General features: G+C 43.8%; 1 protein-coding gene across 1 annotated transcript; it reads left to right on the forward strand.

Moving 5' to 3' along the window:
* The first annotated feature begins 1875 nt into the window (after window positions 1-1875).
* LOC109472972 (transmembrane protein 2-like) lies at window positions 1876-20586 on the forward strand. Its single transcript, XM_019772839.1, has 25 exons — window positions 1876-2171; window positions 3537-3695; window positions 3961-4070; window positions 4378-4533; window positions 5047-5321; window positions 5436-5506; window positions 5694-5786; window positions 6194-6385; window positions 6928-7097; window positions 7450-7659; window positions 8504-8709; window positions 9070-9139; window positions 9645-9773; window positions 10049-10134; window positions 10657-10788; window positions 12607-12787; window positions 14503-14721; window positions 15350-15564; window positions 16218-16397; window positions 16700-16808; window positions 17172-17285; window positions 17616-17714; window positions 18164-18324; window positions 19287-19396; window positions 19870-20586. The coding sequence occupies exons 1-25, from the start codon at window positions 2105-2107 to the stop codon at window positions 19986-19988; spliced, it is 3633 nt and encodes a 1210-aa protein (XP_019628398.1). The 5' UTR covers window positions 1876-2104; the 3' UTR covers window positions 19989-20586.
* The last annotated feature ends 148 nt before the right edge of the window (window positions 20587-20734 follow it).

Consider the following 20734-nt stretch of genomic DNA (forward strand, 5'->3'; position numbering starts at 1 on the left):
GTGGGGAGGGGGGCAAATCAACTCATTTTATGACATTATATAAATATTTTAAAACTTGCGAAATCCGAATTATTTTTGCTATGGTTGGACGTGGGGTACGCACTTTAGTGGGAAAAAACAATTCTCCGGCTTTCACGGCCACAAATTTTTGCAGGATGGGTTGGATTAAGGGGGCACACCCCAGTTTATTTTGGGTCTCAATTCGATTCTGCATACCCTCAACTCTAGCGACCGTCTCTTTCAGGAAATACCTCTTAAGCCAAAACACTCTGTTTGCAAATGAAGGATATCCCTCTAGCTACGAGAACAAAAGAATTTCAATTTCTTTCACCTCTCACATTTTAGTAAATTTTTGGGGGAAAAAGAATTTTTCGATGAAAAATGATGCCAAAAATTGGCCATTTTCACGTGGAATTAAACCCATCACCCAGATTTTAGCCACCGATATGACTTATATGGTCGGAAAGAGAAAACCCTTATGTATTATTAAGAAAAGTATAAAGAAAATCCTAACACTGAGATTATCGCAATAGCCCGTCGCGCGAGGCATAGCTACAGCACCCCCAGAACGCATACAAGGCAAAACTAGGTCAAACCGAAGCACCGCGCTCAGGGCGGAAGGACACCCGGAAGTAAGCCTCGGGCCCGAAATCAATTTTCACCCAAAACACGCCACTTCTTACACTTTCCAGCCATGTTAGTAGTTAATCCCATTTTGCAGCAGATTATGAGAAATGTAAACTCAAACATCAACCATCGGAACCCCTTCGTCACTTTTTTTCCGGGCACTACAGTGGACCCCTGTCGCGGAAGAATTGGTGTGTGCACCGTTGACGTCTTTCATCGGGTAACGCCGGCTATCCTCCTGTTGTCTGGCTGTCATTGAATCACCTGCAATTAACTGACAAAGTATGCTGAAGGTAAGTAGCCTCTACCAGGCTTCGGGAGGCGGCTGGAAAGGGTAGAAATTAGCCAAATAGAGAGATAGCATGCCTGGAAGTTATTCCACTAGACAGTACAGTTTGTCGGAACAAAATGTAGACGGCGACCAACTGGTTGCATGTACATGTACATGTACATGTACCAACTATAATCATAAAAGCATCTTTACCCGCGCCCCATAAGAAATCTGCTTGGGGATTACAGCAGCGCAACCTGCCGGGTTGGACGTGAACTGCAGTGTCCAGTTTTGCCAATTTTCCTAAGTCAAAAACGGTTGCGTTGACAATGAATGTCAAAACACGGTTTCATTGAGTGTTGCCCCATTGACAGTGTAGATTACTTTTTAGTGTAGATTTTTTTTAATTACAGATATGGGTCGAGCAAGAATACGCCCTTCAATCATGCACCGTTGCCAACAGTGAAACAGCTGAGTATACCGATGATTCATTCTCCCCACACTACACTGACAAAAATCACTCATCATCACTTGCCAATTTGTCTGCAATGTTCAAGATGCCTCTTTAACCTCCTTGCCCTATAGCCTCTACCAGGCTTCAGAAGCGGCTGGAAAGAGTAGAAATTTACCAGACAGATAACATACCACGGAGGGTCGCATATTGGAACCTCTCTGGCCGGCTAACTCCCCTAGTATACTTTCCCTTTATTTCGGCCAATTTCTACTACTTTTCCAGCGATCCGCTGTGCCTGGTACAGGCTATACCAGGGGAGTTGGTCTGCTAACGGAGTACAGTTTGCCGATCCAGAAAATGTACTTCGGTACCGGTTGCGGACAAACTCCCCTGACATGTAATATCTCTCTATCTGACCGATTTCTACTCTTTCAAGCCGCGTCTGAAGCCTGGTAGAGGCTATCCTTAATGAGACCCACTCCCTGACAGGCACTCAGTGTTTGCCCAGCGCAGGGACGTCATATTGTTGTGGACTCACAGTGCGCAAACTTTGATCTAAAAATACGTCTTAGCGCCTATTACAGCGTGTATTTCCGTACCCTTTACTGCTTCCGATAGCATGGTGACGTTACGTTAAACAGCTAGTGCGTGCGGTTACTACGGACAGATACTTTATATGGTTCGGATTTGAGTCGCCACCGAGGTCGCAGGTATGCGTCGGCAGTCTGTGTGAAGAAGAACATCGTTGGGAAATGTCGGGGCAACATCTCACCATCTTTCTATTGCTTCTACCAGTCGCGGCTTCCATACGGCCAACGGGTGGTAAGTAAGGCCTTTTCGCATTTGGCAGTTATATCGCGACACACATACTTCAGTGGGCATGCATCACGAACTGTATATAGACGAGACGATATACATCTGGTTCTGTCATCACAGTCTGTTCTCTTGTTACGTGCCCGGCGCTTGGCCCAGTTTTCTGTCCGCTACGCGGCCTTGGCAACGCATTCCTCCACCCACAAACAACCTTTGCAGAACTCGCAACATTCAACTAACCAGCCGAGGGAATGCTACTTTGAAAACGTGTGAATTTTTGCTACAGCCTTCGTAATTATGTTGTATGCATTGACAAAAATAACGTTACGCATTGACTGGTGTATATGGTAGAAAGCATGAAAAAAGCGTCGATAATCAGAATTTCAAGTTCATAAGACACGTTGACAGTTTACACATATATATTATACGTCAGGTATATCTTTGCAATGTTCCTTCTACGGTAAAAAAAAATAACGTTACATATGGTGTACATGTGAGGTGAGAAGGCATGAAAAAGCGTTGATAATTAGAATGTCCATAAGAGACGCCTTACTTTTGAGTCCTGTGTGGATAACGTTATATATTGTCGAGGCGACAAATTCATTTCGCACGGCTGTATGCAACAGTCTGAGACAAACTGAAAGCCTTTCTCTCAAGCTCATCGCCTTAATATCATTTCAACAGCAGTCAGTCGTAGATGGTTAGAGTTCAATGTCGTTGATTGGAAACGCGACGTGTGAAGGACTGTTCCTTTGTGGAATGTGCTGAATTAACGCCCCTGACGTTTGGTGCAAGTTGTACTAGGAATCAAATAAAAATATCTTCGTGTCTCTATTTGCATTAATTCTTTGAGAATGTTTCCAATCTTCGACACTTGTGATAACAAGCCGTCAGTTGCTAGGACCTATAGCATAATTGTTTGAAGTTGCCATGTAGCTATGTAAGATGTGTCAGTTTTGCATGGGAATTGTGTCAGGTGCTTCCACGGCTTAATGTAGATAAGCTATCACACTAGGTGAAGTAACGGCACGCCGATATCATGCAGTATCTGTACACTGTGGGTGTCAATAACCTAAAGAACACGTTGCGCAAATAACACGGAGTACAGTCGTTATATCATTGCCTGCATTATCACTTATCAACGAGTTTGTGCGCATTTAAGATTTGATTGTACCAATTTTTAAAACTAGAAGAATGCACCAAGGACATTTGCCACCACATCCCTAGTAACGTCCTTGGATATAAAGAACGAGAAATGGGTTGACGATTCATGAAATGAAACGGCTATCACTTGGCTCGTGTTAAAAGATACCGATTTACTGAATGTAACGTTACAGTTGTACACTTTTCTCATTCTTTTTGCCATTCCAGTTCATCATGACCACTCACATGAATGCCCGGATGTTGACCCGACCTTGACCCCCTGGAACCCCGGTCATGACGTCACCGCGCAGGTGGTTGTGGGACGGGGACAGAGTTACCTGCTCCAGTCGTCCGCCACTTTTCTCTCTTTAGAAATAAAAGATGGCGGTAAGTCGTCAATGTCAATGCCAGTCGTCTGGTTATCACAATTTACGAAATATTTATGTTTACCGAAGGAAAACATTGTTTTTGCTCTGTTTCCTCTTCTTCTCCAAACCAATAAGGTCAATGATCTGAACCAGACGTCTGTCACCATGTTAACTAGTGTTGGGTTATATCATGTTGCATTTTTTTAGCCATGCTTTGTCTAGATTTGTTCCATACATGTTTTATTCTGTGTTCATTCTATGCTAATTTCTATGATATCTTCTAGGAAAGCTTGTGTTTGCTGACCTTGACCGTGAGATAGTCCTGAGATCTCGCGAGATTACCGTGGGAAGTGACGGCGAGTTCCACATCGGGAGCGAGGCATGCCGGTACCAGGTGATCATGTGCTCTTGAACTTTTTTTTCTTCTTTTATATATTCCAACATCTAATCACAAGACGTGGTGACGGCACACTCAATTTTTTTTCAACTTATATTAATATTACCACCACCAACACTCATGCATGAGAATGCAATGCTCATTTTCACCTGAGCAAAGCAAGGAAAGTCGTGTAAAGTGCCTTTCCCAAGGGCACAAGATCGGTGGCATGTCAGGACTCGAACCCGAGACCTCTTGGTACTCTGCCGCTAATACAGAGAGTTGGAGTGGTGTTGTCTAACTCTGCTCAATATCACAACACCAGGGCCAGGCCACGGTGTCCCTGTACGGGCGCTCGGACGAGCAGAGGAACGGCAAACAGTTCCTGGTCACGACGGGCGGCACGCTGGAGATCCACGGGAAACAGAAGCTGTCCTGGACGCACCTCGCACAGACTGTGCCTGCTGGCGGGCTTCCAAGGGTACTTATTGCAATTTTTTTATTACCAGTAGACAAAAGAAACAAGGACAATGTGGCATTACACTCAAGCTACACACTTATCTTATAACGCCATATGTACACAAGACGCAGCTCGCACAGACAGTGCCGGCCGGTGGTCTTCCAAGGGTACGTATAATTTTTACTATTACAAACGTTGAGACAGATCTGTAGACAGGATGCTGGATTCAGGATTTTCTTTTACACAACTAGTAGTGTCTCTCATCTGCTTACCTTCCGAAGTCTGGTAGACACCTTCCTCAGAGCTTCTAACTGAAGTGCTGCTTCTCACCGCTATGTAGCCGATGTAGGTGGCGCTTTTGCGGCGAGAACACAATCCAAACGTGGCTAAGCATGCGAGAGACATCACAAAAGAAAGTCCCCATTACCTATGTTCTACCAACCTGAGAAATTATTTTCGTGAGATTTGGAGACATTTGCAGTGACGGAGGGCCTTCGCTTTTTCTTTTGTAACGCTTGACCCTTGTTCTTGCAGGGAACGTACTACTACGACTCGTACAACAGATGGACACGAGGCGTCAACGTTCGCGCCATTGACGAAACATCGGGTTCCGTGGTGGACCTCGCGGATTTCGACACTTATGAGAGCGAAGAGGAGAGCCGACGGTTGGCGGACTTTATCGAGCGAATCCCCTCGGGAAGAATCGTGGCCCTGGCGGCAAACGACGAAGCGTCCCGATGGCTAGAGGACTCCGCTAAGAGCAAGATTAGGGAGTTAGGAAGTGTTGAAGTGGATTCACTCGGATATAGGTACGTGGCATTTCTTCAGATTTTCGGCTTTCTACTTTCTTCAACACGTGAGAGTTTCCTCATATCACACAGCCCATTCCATCGATATTTAAGTGCATTTTTTCGGTATTTTAGGGACCCGTGGGCGTTTGTTGGAGTCAAGGGAGACCCAAGCGCCGCTGTTGAACAGAGGATCGCATATGTTGGTAAGAAGAATACGTTCGTTTTCACAGCACCTAACTGTTACAATACGTGCCATTTTTAACTTACAATGAAACGTCACGGGTTGAAGTTGCAATTATCTCTCTCGTGCTGATGATTTCACAAATACGTGACCTGATTTCCAGTAGGAAAGGATCTTAAAACTTTTTTGGCGTTTTCCTAACGTTTTAGACACAAACATTACCGGCACGGCTGCAGTATCAGCGAGGTTCCACAGCGTCTTCGGCGCCTTCGAAGTCGGCGTCACTAGCGAGTGGGTTGGAGGTAAGACTTCCCTCTCCTTGGTGCTGATTTGCCATCTTTTTGAACTGATTGGATCATTTATGTTTACCGAAGGAAAACATATTGTTTTTGCTGTTTCCTCTTCTTCTTCTTCTCCAAACCAATAAGGTCAATGACCTGAACCAGACATCTGTCACCATTGTAACTAGTGTTGGGTTACATAATGTTGCAATTTTATAGCAAAAGGGATTTAGACTCCTGCCTGACCATATATGTGAATGTGTTTGAGTAAGAGTTAACAGAGCAGACCATATGCGAAGGTAAACATTATGAATTTGCTTTGCAAAAGTTACCTTTCTAGTTTTGAAACGTTGTTTTTTCTAAAACAATGTTCTGACTTTTTACACTCGGAATATGTAAATCTTCAATGAACTTTTTGTGGTTCCTAGGACAGGCTCGATGCACATTTTTGGTAAACGGAAATGCGGGAGCCTACGTCATCAACCTGAGAGACGACGTCACTTCCTGGCAGCCCGGGGACCACATCGTGTTGGCCAGTACTGACTACGACATGGAGCAGGCGGAGGAGTTTCAGCTGCTGCCGTGCCCGGAGTGCTCCGCCCACCAGGTCAAAATCAACGGTAAACAGTCCTGTCAGTGTTACTTACGAGACCTCACTTTAGAAAGCAACTTTAAACTGTAATATCCAACACATGAAACTTGAGTTGCCCAAGTTTTCGACTGTACAACTCATATCTTTGTCAATGAGTGGGCAATCCACTGCTTCTGTGACGTCACGTTATGCAGAGAACACACATGACTCAGCAGTGGATCAGATGTTCTAGAAAGTCTGTGGCGCCCCCCGTCTTAGCCAAGGGATGGTTGCAGTGCCCTGATATAAATGGCCAGTTTAATACCTCGTGAAAAAAAACATTCCTGTTAGTGTTACAACAAGCTTACTTATAATTGCACTGATTTGTACAATGTGGCAGAACATCGACTTATATACAAAACAAAGAAAACCCAGGCAACGCTTTGCAAAATGCCTAACTATGGGCCTCAGGTACTAGTAAACAAGAATGTCCTAGAGCAGTCTTACTGGATAGAATTGATATACAGGAGTATGGACTGGTGAAGGAATTCGAAATGGTTTGGACTTTTTGGGACTGTATGGACTTTTCAGGGAAAGCCAGGTACACGCACTTCGGGGAGGTTTCAGACGAGGTGGACATGCGAGGGGAGGTGGGCCTGCTGACCAGGAACGTCAGGTTCCGGGGGGAGGTAGAGGACAGCTGTTATGGAGACAACTTCTGTCAGTTCTTTGACTACGATACTTACGGAGGACATCTAAAGGTAAGTAGACAAACATTGTCAAAATAGAAATACACACACGCACACACACACACACACACATACACACACACACACACACACACACACACACACACACACACACACACTCACACACACACTCAAACACACACGCGCGCGCGCGCGCACACACACACACACACACACATATACATATACTTAATTTCGTAAAGAGGCTCTTTATTCAGAGATACATATAGTTTTCATCAACTTTTTACAGTCCCTAGAAGGATCCACGAATGTGGCTCTTGTAATTTTACAGTTGGTGTCATAGGAACAGAGCAAACTACCGCGAAGAACTAAAAGTTGTTTTATTTACGGTAAAAATATGTAGATACTGAGAGGGTTCAAGAACGTGCACTTGTCCAGCGCGGAGTTTACCCGCATGGGACAGCAGGTGGTGGGCAGCTACCCTGTCCACTTCCACATGGCCGGAGACGTGGACGAACTGGGAGGCTACAGCCGCCCAACGTACGTCCGAGAGCTGTCCATTCACCACTGCTTCTCCCGCTGTGTGACCATACATGGGACCAACGGGCTGCTGGTTAGTATGATAAATAAATAATCGTAGGCCGTAAATCACTAGAACGATTTAAACATCTCCTGTAATTAAATGTGCAAAGATTGAGTGTACCAAGTCGTTTGGTGTGATATAGCTAGCTGCTGCCGTGCCGCGTGCCTGCAAAGCTGATGTGTTACGCGGAAGGTCGGTTATACCGGCTATACCAATACAGATACAGAATAGTGATACTTTATGGCTCTCGACTATTTTGTAGTTTGTTGCAGCGTATGGCAGGTACATAAACGTTCACGACAACAAAATCGTTCAGGCATTTTTTGACACACTTGAAGATCAAACAGAATTGACCCCGCAAACTTATTTTCACTGAATATATTTGGTGCATAACAGTTACAGTGTATATATGCTGGGAACGATAATACATCGATGCACGTTATAAATTAGATTCAACCAAAGAGTGTCACCCCATCTCTGTAGGTTCAGGACACAGTTGGGTACGACACACTTGGCCACTGCTTCTTCCTGGAGGACGGCGTGGAGCAGCGGAACATTCTGGACCGTAACCTGGGGCTGGTGACGCGGGCGGGCACACTACTTCCCACCGACATTGTACCGGGGAAATTCCCCTAGGTCTTTTCGACGATCACAATGAACAGTGTACCACGGCCCGTCCTAAAGACTGCGACACTTTACAGTAGTGTGAATGTCGGGTGATTGAGCGACAACATCTGGGATCGAACCCCCAACCTCTCGGTCCAGAGGCAGGGTCGCTAACCACCGGACTACGCACGCTGATGTGTGTATATGCCAGAACAATAATACAGATATTTGTTAGATTTAACCAAAAATTGCCTCCTCATCTCTGTAGGTTCAGGACACGGTAGGGTACGACACCCTCGGTCACTGCTTCTTCCTGGAGGACGGCGTGGAGCAGCGGAACGTTCTGGACCGTAACCTGGGCCTGGTGACGCGGGCTGGCACGCTGCTTCCCACCGACAGGGACGACAGCATGTGCCGGGGCATGAGGGACGCGGTCTACGGGGATTACGTGCCGCAGCCCTACAAGGACTGTCAGTAAGTTATACCAGCTCATTGAGAAAGATTTCCGATGTTGTAGCTGACTTCGAGTGACACGTCGATAAACGTTGGACATCCAGGTAACGAGATACTCAAGGAATTTATAGAACGATGCTAAACTTAATTCCAACACAAAGGTGCAAGAGATAAAATGAGACGAACGTACTACTGTGGCCTTCATTTGATATCTTTTACCTTTGTGTTGGGGTAACGTTTAGCATCTTATAATACTATGATGACGACCAACACAAATGAACTTCCATGATAAGACGAGGAAATTGTTACTCAAGCAACTGGACATATTTTGAAACCCGTCAGATGTTTCAAGTAGCGCCCACTGCTTTTCGTCATCTACAGGGCAGTTTCGACGTTCTGGATCGCTCATCCTAACAACGTGCTGACAAACAACGCCGCTGCAGGGTCACTGGTGAGCCTCAGATGTTTCTGTTTCTTGCAGTTAATTCGCATTTTTTCCTTGTGTAGTTAACAGTTTTCCTTATTCAGATACGGCAAAACGTAAGGGAGAAAAAATGCCTTGATTTATTTCGTGAAAAGGGCCGGGATGCGCTGTTCATACGTGTTGGTAGCAATATCATCTGTGACGATACCCATACACCCTGCATCGACCATGGCCTCCAGACCTTTTCAGACTATGGTCGGGAGTTAGTCGTCTGTGGTTTGGAGGTGGTCATGGAGGTTGCCAACTAATCAACAAAAGTCATCTACGCCAACAAACTATACATATGTACATGTTGAAAAAAAATCTCATTTTGCTTGGACGCAATCAGAGAAGCGGACTGGAGCTTGAATAATACAGAATCCAAGCTATTACCAAGCCAACGTGACATTGGTTGGGGAGTGGTCGGGATCCAAAGTCGTATAAAGGTCTTGGATGTGTGACAGAGGCTTAACATTCTGACATATCCTTACAGCACGGCGGAATCTGGTACATCTTCCACCGGAAGCCGACCGGCCTGTCAGACGGCTCCGCGCCGATGTACGAGTCCGAGAGAACTCCGCTCGGGAGGTTCTTCAACAACAGGGTCCACTCTAACGGCATGGTGGGTAGCAATCTAGGATCTCCAACACAACATGATGTTTCAAGCCGTTTTGGCCTTGCTAAGTCTTCAATTTTCTCCCCACATAACATGTGAATTCATCTCCAGTTGCTTTAAAAAGATAGAGGAAATCTTCAAGACTTAGATTAGATTGCAGGTAGATCTTATTGCTTGTTTGTTTGTTTGCTTGTTTGGTTGTTTGTTTGTTTGCTTCTGTTTGTTTTTGATGTTGTTCTAGATCTGTTTCTTAGCTAGCAATGTTGTTTTTTGTTTCACAGCACGGTCTAATGATAGATGATGGGGTTAAGTACAGTCTACCAACCGAGAGTAACCCGCAGGAATACCTGGCAAGATCATATGGACGGTACGGACAGATGCATATAACAGTCATATATATATATAACGTTATATATCTTACACGTAACACAACTGAAATAAAGAATGGGTTTATCGTTTGACTTAAACAAAAAACGATGGAAATTTCAGCGTGGACTCATGGTCAACAGATTTTCGACTTGATCCTCTGGTCTTCTACAGGAAGATTGACCCATTTCGCAGGTCACGTGACCTGACGTGTGACGTAATGAATGGGTTGAACATCACGGTTTGACAATGTTTCCCTACTTCATATTCCCTTATACCCTCCTTGACACGTCTAAGCAGCACAGACAAATTTATATTTCTAATGAACTTAGATAAACCTTCGATTATGAAACATATCTGTTCATACGAGAAGATGCCGAATTTACCAAGTTGTAGTTACTTGACAATGTATGTATGTGACATTATCTGTATTCTATCCTTTTGCTGTGGCCTGTACTTAACCCGGTGGGTATGTGACTATTTGTGCACAATAAAGCTCTTCATTCAGCGTTGTCGTTCCCAGGTACAAGCCTCACCAGAACGCCGACCTCCGGCAGCCGCGGGTCCCGGCCATGATAGAGGGGCTTATCGCCTTCAAGAACTGGCTAGAGGGGGCCTGGGTCCGGGGAGGGGACATCTGGTTCGACAGATGCGCGTACGTAGATCTCTTCATTATGTTTACCGAAAGGAAAACATATTGTTTTTGCTCAGTTTCTTCTTCTTCTTCTCCAAATAATGTCAATGACCTGAACCAGGCGTCTGTTGCCATGGTAACTATTGTTAGGTTCCATCATGTTGCAATTTATATTATAGCAGGAGGGATTTAGACTCTTGTCTGACCAATACTAGCATATGAATTTGTTTGAGTAAGAAGGCAGAGCAGACCATATGCGAAGGTAAACATTATGCATTTGCTTTGCAAATATTGTAGTTCCTCTTACCCCATGTCATATCACTTTATCTCTGCCGAGTTTCATCGAGTTACAGCTAGCAACTCAAATCATATTTCTAATTTCTAACGAATTTCTTATGTTGTTTTGTATAGTTTCGTGGACAACGGAGTAGGACTGACCATGGCAAGGTAAGGTAGACATTAAATATATTGCCATAAAAAAGTGAATGTTTATACTTTTTTCGTCTTATTTTAAAAGAAGCCAACGCCTTTATCATTTTCAAATCCAATACAAAGACTGGAGCTGTACAGTCGAAAATTCGGGAAGTCGAATTTCTCGTGTTGGTTGGAAATTACAGTTTTAACTTATTTCATAAATCAATCAGTTGCTGATGTGGTTTGTCCGTTCTATGCACAAGTGAAGGCACGTTTCCGAACGACGAGGGGTCGAGCCAGCAGGTGTGGAACAGCATCTTCATCGGGGAGAGCGAGAACGTCGGGAGCGCGGCGGGTGCGCGGGTCTGGGGAATGGGCGGCGTCAAACACGCCGAGAGGAGCCTGCCGCAGTTCGCGTGAGTCTAGCTCTATATTTGTTATTAGAAGAAATACCGAAACTCGTGATTAGCCCCTCTCGATTGTCGGGGCGATCGTGGGCAGCGCCGAGGGTGCGCGGGTCTGGGGCATTTGCGGCGTCAGACACGCCGAGAGGAGCCTGCCGCAGTTCACGTGAGTCTCTTTATAACACTGATGCTGACGTTAGGTATCATATGCCTTACTGAATGACATAATAAAAAGCTTAACAGCGCTTTAACACAACAAGCAAGGTTCGGCCTTCATCAGGTTCGCATGACCAATCACGTCACGTGACCTCACAGGCACGTGACGTGAGTAATTGGAGAGCTTATTTGTAGAGTTGAAACGCAGTTTACAATGTCAGTGGTTAATTCCGATTGAAGAGGACGACATTGTCTACAAGTAGCTTATTAGAGATTTGGATGATGGAATGCCGGAAAGTTGTGGTTTTCTTTCATCTCAACAATTCATTACAACACATGGTGACGGCACATTCAAGTTTTTCAACCTTGTTATATGCCGCCGCCAACGCCGAGGACAAATACAGGACAGACAATATTCATTTTCAGTTGAGTTAAGTGAGGAAAGTTGTGTAAAGTAAATGTGTGTTTCCTCCCCAAGAGCCTTCCCGATGCGCGGTCTTGACGTGTACGACGGCCCGATCCTGGCGGAGAGCTGCACGTTTAAACATTTGTCTAGTCATTAGTTTAGAGCTACTCTTTATGAAACAAGATTGAACTGTAATTGCCGACACACAAAAATTGGACTCACACACATTTTTTTGTGTTGGCAATTACAGTTCAATCTGGGTTTTTAATGACTTCTACCAACACAGATGAACTTTCAAGATTAGAACTACTCTTTTTACTGACAAGTTGTTAAATAAACGATCCCAGAAATGTTGAGAACAGTGGTTGAGTTCAATTGAAGATCTAGAGAATGAGCTGGTCTACAAATACTTTATCTAAAAATGGATGATGGAATTCCGGACGCTTGTATTTTTTCCAGAGCCTTCCCTATGCGGGGCCTTGACGTGTACGACGGCCCAATCCTGGCCGAGAGCTGCACGTTTAAGAAGTACGCGCAGGCGCCGCAGTACGACAGATGGAGCAGCGCCATCGGCTTCCACCGTAACAACACCTGGCAGAACTCACCCAGGAACAACGTCACCAAGGCCAGGTTCGAAGACGTAAGGACATAAAATAGTTCTTATCGCTAGCTTGCTGTTGCTTCAGGGTTTGAGAGAATTATTGATTTGGCCCTCTAGCAAATTGTTTTAAAATGAAGAGGCATTTTTGTGAAAAAAAAATAAAAGATGATAGAAAGTTTATTGCAAGTTCTTGCCCGTAGGCTACCTGCAAGTACATGTAACATGAAAATAAAGTATTGACAATGAATGGATAACAAATAGTGATAACTCAAGAACAGACGAATAAATTTCTATGATTTGGGAGGATGTGAGTAGTTAGGTTGAGGTTTACATAATCAGATGCATAATACTGTAAGTCGGGAACATGATGAAAGCAGTGTAATTTATGGTCAAATTCTGGGACTGGGACTGTGACTTATGTTCTTCACTAGGTACAAAGCCGCGTGTTTGTAGGTGAGAGGGGACTGCCTGGGTTCGCGACGGACGACAGGGACGGCGACAAGACCAACATCGTTATTTATTATTATCATATAGCCGGACGGCGTGGACCAATCAGAGGCCCGGATACCCGTGCTGTTATTTCCCGATAACAGCACATGTGGTGTTATGGCGGAATAACAACACATGTCGTGTTATGGCTGATACCATTATGTTATAGGGTATAGGGGCATGCGACTCTTTCTGTAAACCTTTGTAGCATTTTTCTGTCCAATAAACTTTTTTGTTTAGCTTCATTTAAACTACAATTTGCATTAAATGAAATTATCCATATTTGTTTTAAAGCGTATAATATATTCGAATGTATATTTATGTATGTATATATATTAAAGCTGTTGTATTTCAAACAGGAATTGTGGTGATTGGCAGTTTGGATAGGCTATATGATAATAATTTTAATGCACTGCCTTTTCCTCGTTGTATATGGTGTCATAACTGCATGGGCAGCTGCCATAACCACCTCATAAACCACCTCGTTCGCTTCGCTCACACGGTGGTTTATTCGGTGGTTATGGCAGCTGCTCATGCAGTTATGACACCATATACAACTCGGGGCAGTGCATTAACCCTTTATTATCATATAGCCGGACGGCGTGGACCAATCAGAGGCCCGGATACCCGTGCTGTTATTTCCCGATAACAGCACATGTGGTGTTATGGCGGAATAACAGCACATGTCGTGTTATGGCTGATACCATTATGTTATAGGGTATAGGGGCATGCGACTCTTTCTGTAAACCTTTGTAGCATTTTTCTGTCCAATAAACTTTTTTGTTTAGCTTCATTTAAACTACAATTTGCATTAAATGAAATTATCCATATTTGTTTTAAAGCGTATAATATATTCGAATGTATATTTTATGTTATGTATATATATTAAAGCTGTTGTATTTCAAACAGGAATTGTGTTGATTGACAGTTTGGATAGGCTATATGATAATAATTTTAATGCACTGCCTTTTCCTCGTTGTATATGGTGTCATAACTGCATGGGCAGCTGCCATAACCACCTCATAAACCACCTCGTTCGCTTCGCTCACACGGTGGTTTATTCGGTGGTTATGGCAGCTGCTCATGCAGTTATGACACCATATACAACTCGGGGCAGTGCATTAACCCTTTATTATCATTTTACTTCACTAGGTACAAAGTCCGCGTGTTTGTAGGCGAGAGGGGACTGCCGGGGTTCGCGACGGATGACAGGGACGGCGACAAGACCAACATCGTTGTTTATTATTATCATTTTACTTCACTAGGTACAAAGCCGCGTGTTTGTCGGTGAGAGGGGACTGCCGGGGTTCGCGACGGATGACAGGGACGGCGACAAGACCAACATCGTGCATGACTGGGACGGGAGCATCACGGGATACCCCGACACGTACGTGGTCGGGCGGGAGAACCACCTCACCAGGAACCCCGGATGTGTGGAGAGGCCGGACTGGCGCGCTTACGTCTGCAGCGGGAAGTATGCACAGGTTGGTACGGCAGTTCCACATTCTGTCCTAGAACTATCGCAGGAAAGGGATGTAATCTCCAAGCAGATCCCTTTCGGTGGCAAGACAGTATCCATTAGACAGAGAAGGTCACCGGCCACCGACGGTGGTCGGGGTAGAGACAAAAAAAACGGCCATATATAAAAAGCTAACGATCATTCCCCCACAACCTCCGCTTGGAGAGAATGCACAGGTAGGTACGGCAGTTCTACATTCCTTCCTAGAACTATCGCAGAGTGGAACTCACTGTCACTAAGTACAGTAGCGGCATTATCATTGGATAGCTTTAAACAATGTTTAGAGTTAGACGTTCAAGGGTTAGATAGGATAAGAACTTGGAACGGGTGCTTTCCTTGGTGCTGAATATGTTGTTGCACGATATTTTCCGTTACGTTGGTGAATTTTAGACATCCGGGTAAATTGTATGTACAGCTTTTGACTGGTATACTTCGCCATAGATACATCGGCTATACAGATACAGATACAGATACAGATACAGACAGATACATTACAGATACACTATGGACACTCCTATGGCCAATGGATACTGCTTTGCCACAGTATGATCTGCTTGGAGATTAACAACTCCTGCATTTTCCAATCCTCTCAGTTGTTCATCCTGGCCCAATGGCCCAACACCTTAGTGATGTCCATGGTCCGAGACGAGTACCCTGACCGGCCCATGACGTTTACGGGTCCTCTGAAGTACGGCGCCGCCTCGCACCAGCAGTACCAGCCCGTGGTGATGCTAGAGAAGTCCTACACTGTCCACTGGGACGGCCGGGCCCCGGAGAGTCTCAGGATTTACCCGATCAACTTCGACAGGTAACACGTTTGGTTTCATCATGGAGTTTAAATGTATTTAACCTCCTTGGTTTCATCGCTACGTTTTTGTGTATTTCATATTATGTGGTTTTATCTCAATATATGGCCAAAAATTAGGACACATGTAACCACAGCTTGTTTTAGGAATTCAAAATATTTTTAAAAACTTGCGAATGATATCTTTATAGCTAATCCTCAGCTTAACTTATTATGATAAAGATATCAAAAATTTGCTCAATATCGAGAGAATTTTGCTTGATACGTTCGACCTACAAGTCAGTTTGTTTGTTTGTTTGCTTGCTTGTTTGTTTGTTTAATGGTTTATTTGGATCTCCACTCGCGCTTTGTACCTTTACACTATTCTTCCTGGAGTCCAAGTGATCATCTCATTTCAATCGTAACTACTTACTTTGACAGTCAACTATTAGACTATGGTTTGTGTTGCTCACGCCACAAAAGTTTCCAACACCACTGTGACAGTGATGTGTTTTACGTACAAGTGAAGTATTAGGCAATGATCAATGTTGCTGGCCTAATTAAATCGCTTTATGGTTGCCGGCCGCCCAACAGGGGCCACTAAAGCCGCCGACAGCAGATTTTGCGTTACACAGACTACAATGTTGCTAACACGACAAAATTTACTAACACTGCAGTGGTGACTGGCTCCGGCTGGGAATCTGCTACCCTCCCGGGACGTTGTTCCGTCTGATGTACCAGTTGGAGCGCCGGTTTCCGTACGCCATCACGCACGACGAGGAGATCCACCCTGTGTCGTCCTTACACGCCGTGGAGCATGGAGACGGACACGTCTTCTATTTTGAAGAAAGCACAGGGTAAGATCCATAACGGAATAAAAACAAACATGCTAAAATCCCAGCAGATGTTTGAATGCGAACTCTAAGAAGGCCATTTGTAACAAAAACAGGGAGCCAGAAAACGTTGATTTTGCTTAGCTTTCCAACATATGTTTGTAGATTAACACATATGTCGTACAACAGGTTAACGACAGCAAGTTGGGGCATTTTTGACAGTTGTTTATATAGTGTGTCGTACAGGGATAATTTTTTATATACAATACATATGTAATCAGAATTCTAAACCTTTGAAACCTTTAAACCATTTCTTCTATTCACAGGTTGCTGTTCCTGAAGATTCGGTCTCACTTCAACCGGGATGGCCACAGCTACTGCTCACACATGGGCTGTGAGAGGGTCGTCATCTCGGCCACCATGACAGGTGACGAGGTCTGTACCTGTATCACTACATGGCTACATCACACCGAACGACTTATTACACCTAACCCTTGAACATCTAGCTCTAAACATTGTTTAAAGCTATCTAATGCTATACAATGCCCCTACTGTACTTGGTGACAGCGAGTTCCACTCTGCAATAGTTCTAGGAAAGAATGAATTTTTGAACACCTTAATCCTTGGTTGATAGGTCTGGTACTTGAAGACATGGCTATTTCTTGTTCTTTTCTGGGCTGGTATTAGGTACTTAGTAGTTGGGACATCCACCAGTTTATTAGACTAGGTCATTTTGTAAATTATCGTCTGTTTTCCAGTGACACCAACTGTAGGTTTCTTTTCATTTCCGTGACACAGGTCAGCAACTGTACGGCGGCCACTTATCCTAAGTACAGCCTGACGCCCACAGAGACTGTCCCCATGCCGAGCTACCAGAGCATCGCCAACAACTGTACAGGCTGTGGGGCACCTGTAAGTTTCATAACTCTCTGTAAAAGATATAGGGGTTTTCTTCGATACAGCCAATATTGCCTCTTACCTAAAGTGCTTACGTTTCGACGCCTATCAGACACCTTCCTCAGAGCTTCTGATTGGAGTTCTGCTTTTCGTGAGTATATGTAGCCGATGAAGGTGGCCCTTTCGCGTCGAGAACACAATCCCAAACGTGGCTGAGTTGAAAAAGGAAAACCCTAAAATACTATACTCTACCAACCTAACGAAAATATTTTATTTTCATTTTCTTATCAACTTTTTTTTACTTTTCTGGTAAAAGTGTGCATGCAACAATGTCTGTCTATGCAGGGACCAATCGTCAGCGACGACTCTTTGCGCTTCCTAGAAGTTACTATCCTGTCCGCTGGTTGGTCAGAGATGCAATCAGGCCACATACCATTTATAGAGGTACATGTATAACTTTGTCAACCTTTATACTATTTTTTAATCTTTAAAGGCACTTTGTAAACATGCAAGTATGTATGTATGCATGTATAAAATGTTTTAATATTCGTTCCGAGTCAGGTGAAGTACAGTCACCAAATATTCAACCGATGATGCTTTGGTCTTCCTCAGGAAAACTGGCCATTTACTTCTAACACCTAATTCACGATTATTTGTAGTATTTTCTTAAATAATCAATCTATAACTGCGTCAAGAAGCGAGAAGAAGTCGAACAATGTAAATAGTAGATCACGTTAGTATGTATAGTTTAAGTATCATTGCTGTATCCTTTTCCTTGTCTATTCATGACCTGTACTTAGCTTGTTAGAGCACAGACGTACAATAAAGGTCTTTCATTCATTTTTCATTAATATTCTATATTGTCGCCACTGTCCACCCTTTTCTCTCTACAGATAGATGGCGGCCGGTATGACCGCTATTTTCGGGGTTTTATGGTCATCAGTGTGGACGCTCGGTCTGGTGACGTCAGCAGAAAAATGACGTTCGACACTTACGGACATGAAGAGGCTGATCTGGACATGGCAAACTTCATACGGAACGACATTCCCGTAAAGTAAGGCATGATACTCCAAATTTTCTGTGCTGTTAAGGACGCATATATCCTACATTGGCGTGTGTTGGTGTGTGTGTGTGTGTGTGTGTGTGTGTGTGTGTGTGTGTTGGTGTGTATGTGTGTGTGTGTGTGTGTGTGTGTTTATGTATGTGTATATGTGTGTGTGTGTGTGTGTGTGTGTGTGTGTTTTTATGTATGTGTGTGTTTATGTATATGTGTGTGTGTGCGTGTGTGTGTGTGAGTGTGTGTGTGAGTGAGTGTGTGTTTGTGTGTCTAGGTGTTTTTGCCGTGTGCGTCTTTCTTCTTTCTGTTGAGGAAGCCGCCTTCAGCAGTTTGAAGATTCTGCTTCCTATGGTGGTGGGTGCATGCCGAGGAGGTCAGGTTTCACAGCTTGCCCCTAAACTCCTCCAGAGAGGAGGAGAGGGCAATATCTGCGTCCAGAGTGTTCCAGTCAGGAATCGTCCGCGGGAAGAAGGAGTTCTGTCTGTAGGAGGTCCTACTTTGGGGCACTCTGTAGGCAGCAGAGTGTGACTGTCTAGTGGCCCTTGTCTGGACATTGGGGGTGGGTCTTGTTTGCATGTTAATGCACAGTGCACCGGTGTGATACTTGTAGAACGTTGTAAGTCTAGCCAACCTACGCCGCTCCCGAAGTGGGATCCACTTGAGCTCTTCCAGCATGTTGTTTACGCTGGAGGTGCGTCTGAAGCGTTGGCTAACCCAGCGGGCGGCCCTCCGCTGCACCTGTTCTAGCCTGTTTATGTCCTTTACTATGTGAGGATCCCATACGGGACTGGCAAACTCGACGATAGGTCGGACCAAAGTGAAATACGCGATTTCTCGAATCCTTTTTGGGCAGGCTTTCAGATTTCTCCTCAGAAAACCGAGGGTTTTACTAGCCTTAAGCGTCTTTTTGCTGTCTGCATTCATACTATTTTCTCACGTTTTATCCTTACTGCGTATAGTTCCATCGTGTTGGTGGCGGTACGTGATGAGTCAAGTTCAAAAGCTGATGAGTGTCTAAAAGCGCTGAAGGAGATCGGAGCACAGGAGCCAGTCAAAACCGACTACAGAGGTGAGTCTTCCGCATATGTGCTGTTTTATTTTTAATATGAAAGGTAACATTTGCAAAGCAAACGCATAATGTTTACCTTTGCACAGCTGGTCAGAGGTCAGTGTTTTGGAACGGAAGAAGTAAGAGGAAACGTAGCAAAAACAAATATGTTTTCCTTCAGTAAACATAATTAGATGCAAATTGACATTTATTTTAGGATTTATGCTACAACCATGCAAATTCGTCAAAGGCGTTCACCGGTATATCTAGGTTGCCGATCACACTGTAGTTGCCGATAAATATACTGCGATTAAACAGAACAAAACTCACAAACCCCTATAGAATATCTGGTCATCCTTACAGCCTTCATCAGTCTAAAATGACCAAATTATTTGCACACATGACTAAACAAACGTCAAATGTGCTATGAAGTCTGTAGCGCCCCCCGTATGTTAGTGCGTCACTGTACTTACTTTTTAAAAATCTTCTTTCAGGTAACTTTGCTATGATTGGCTACAAGGGAAACGTCTGGCCAACCTGGATCCAGCAAGTCAACCTACCGTCCAATCAGGGGCCGGCTTACATCTACGCCAAGATTCCTCTAATGGGTTAACGTATGGAGAGCTACACAAATGATGACTAAATGATAGTTAGATAGCTCTATATTATCTATTATTGCCTGTGCACCATCCTTGGATGAATCTAAATTATTGTTTTTAATTTTCATGTATAGATCGGCTATTTTGTCAAAGAGGTGTCTCAAACAACCCCCATGATATAGCTCTATTTTATCTATTATTTCCTGTGATAGGAAAAAACGCCATCCATGGATGATGGATGGTTCAAAACGGGTTGTGATAAATCTAAATTATTGTTTTTAATTTCCATGTATAGATTGGTTATTTTATCAAAGATGTGGTTCAAGCAACCCCCTCTGACTTGAAACACTAGGATGTTGCAATGTGCTTCATGCAATGATATCAATATTAGAATGGAAAGTTCGACAGTTGTAACTTTGAAAGATTACATTTTATTAAGTATAACAGTTACCTTAACATTACGTAAATATATAGCCAATATACCCCAAATATACCAAACTTTATCATTAGCCTTTACCAAAACTTCCAATGACTGAAAAACATATATGACCTACATGATTGATTTACTTCAAATTGGTGTACTTAAATTGCATTAAATCAAAATGGAATACATTTTTAAGATCACATATACGCGCTGTATACAACCGCTAAATAAACATTTGTCCTTTAAGTAACTTCATTTCTTTTACTAGCGATGTGATCGGTGTAATAAGCTTGAATTACATGTTTAAAGTTAAAACTTAAGATCCAACACAAAAAA

The sequence above is a fragment of the Branchiostoma belcheri genome, unplaced genomic scaffold (genome assembly GCF_001625305.1).
Source record: "Branchiostoma belcheri isolate BF01 breed outbred unplaced genomic scaffold, Haploidv18h27 scaffold10, whole genome shotgun sequence".
Classification (NCBI taxonomy): domain Eukaryota; kingdom Metazoa; phylum Chordata; class Leptocardii; order Amphioxiformes; family Branchiostomatidae; genus Branchiostoma; species Branchiostoma belcheri.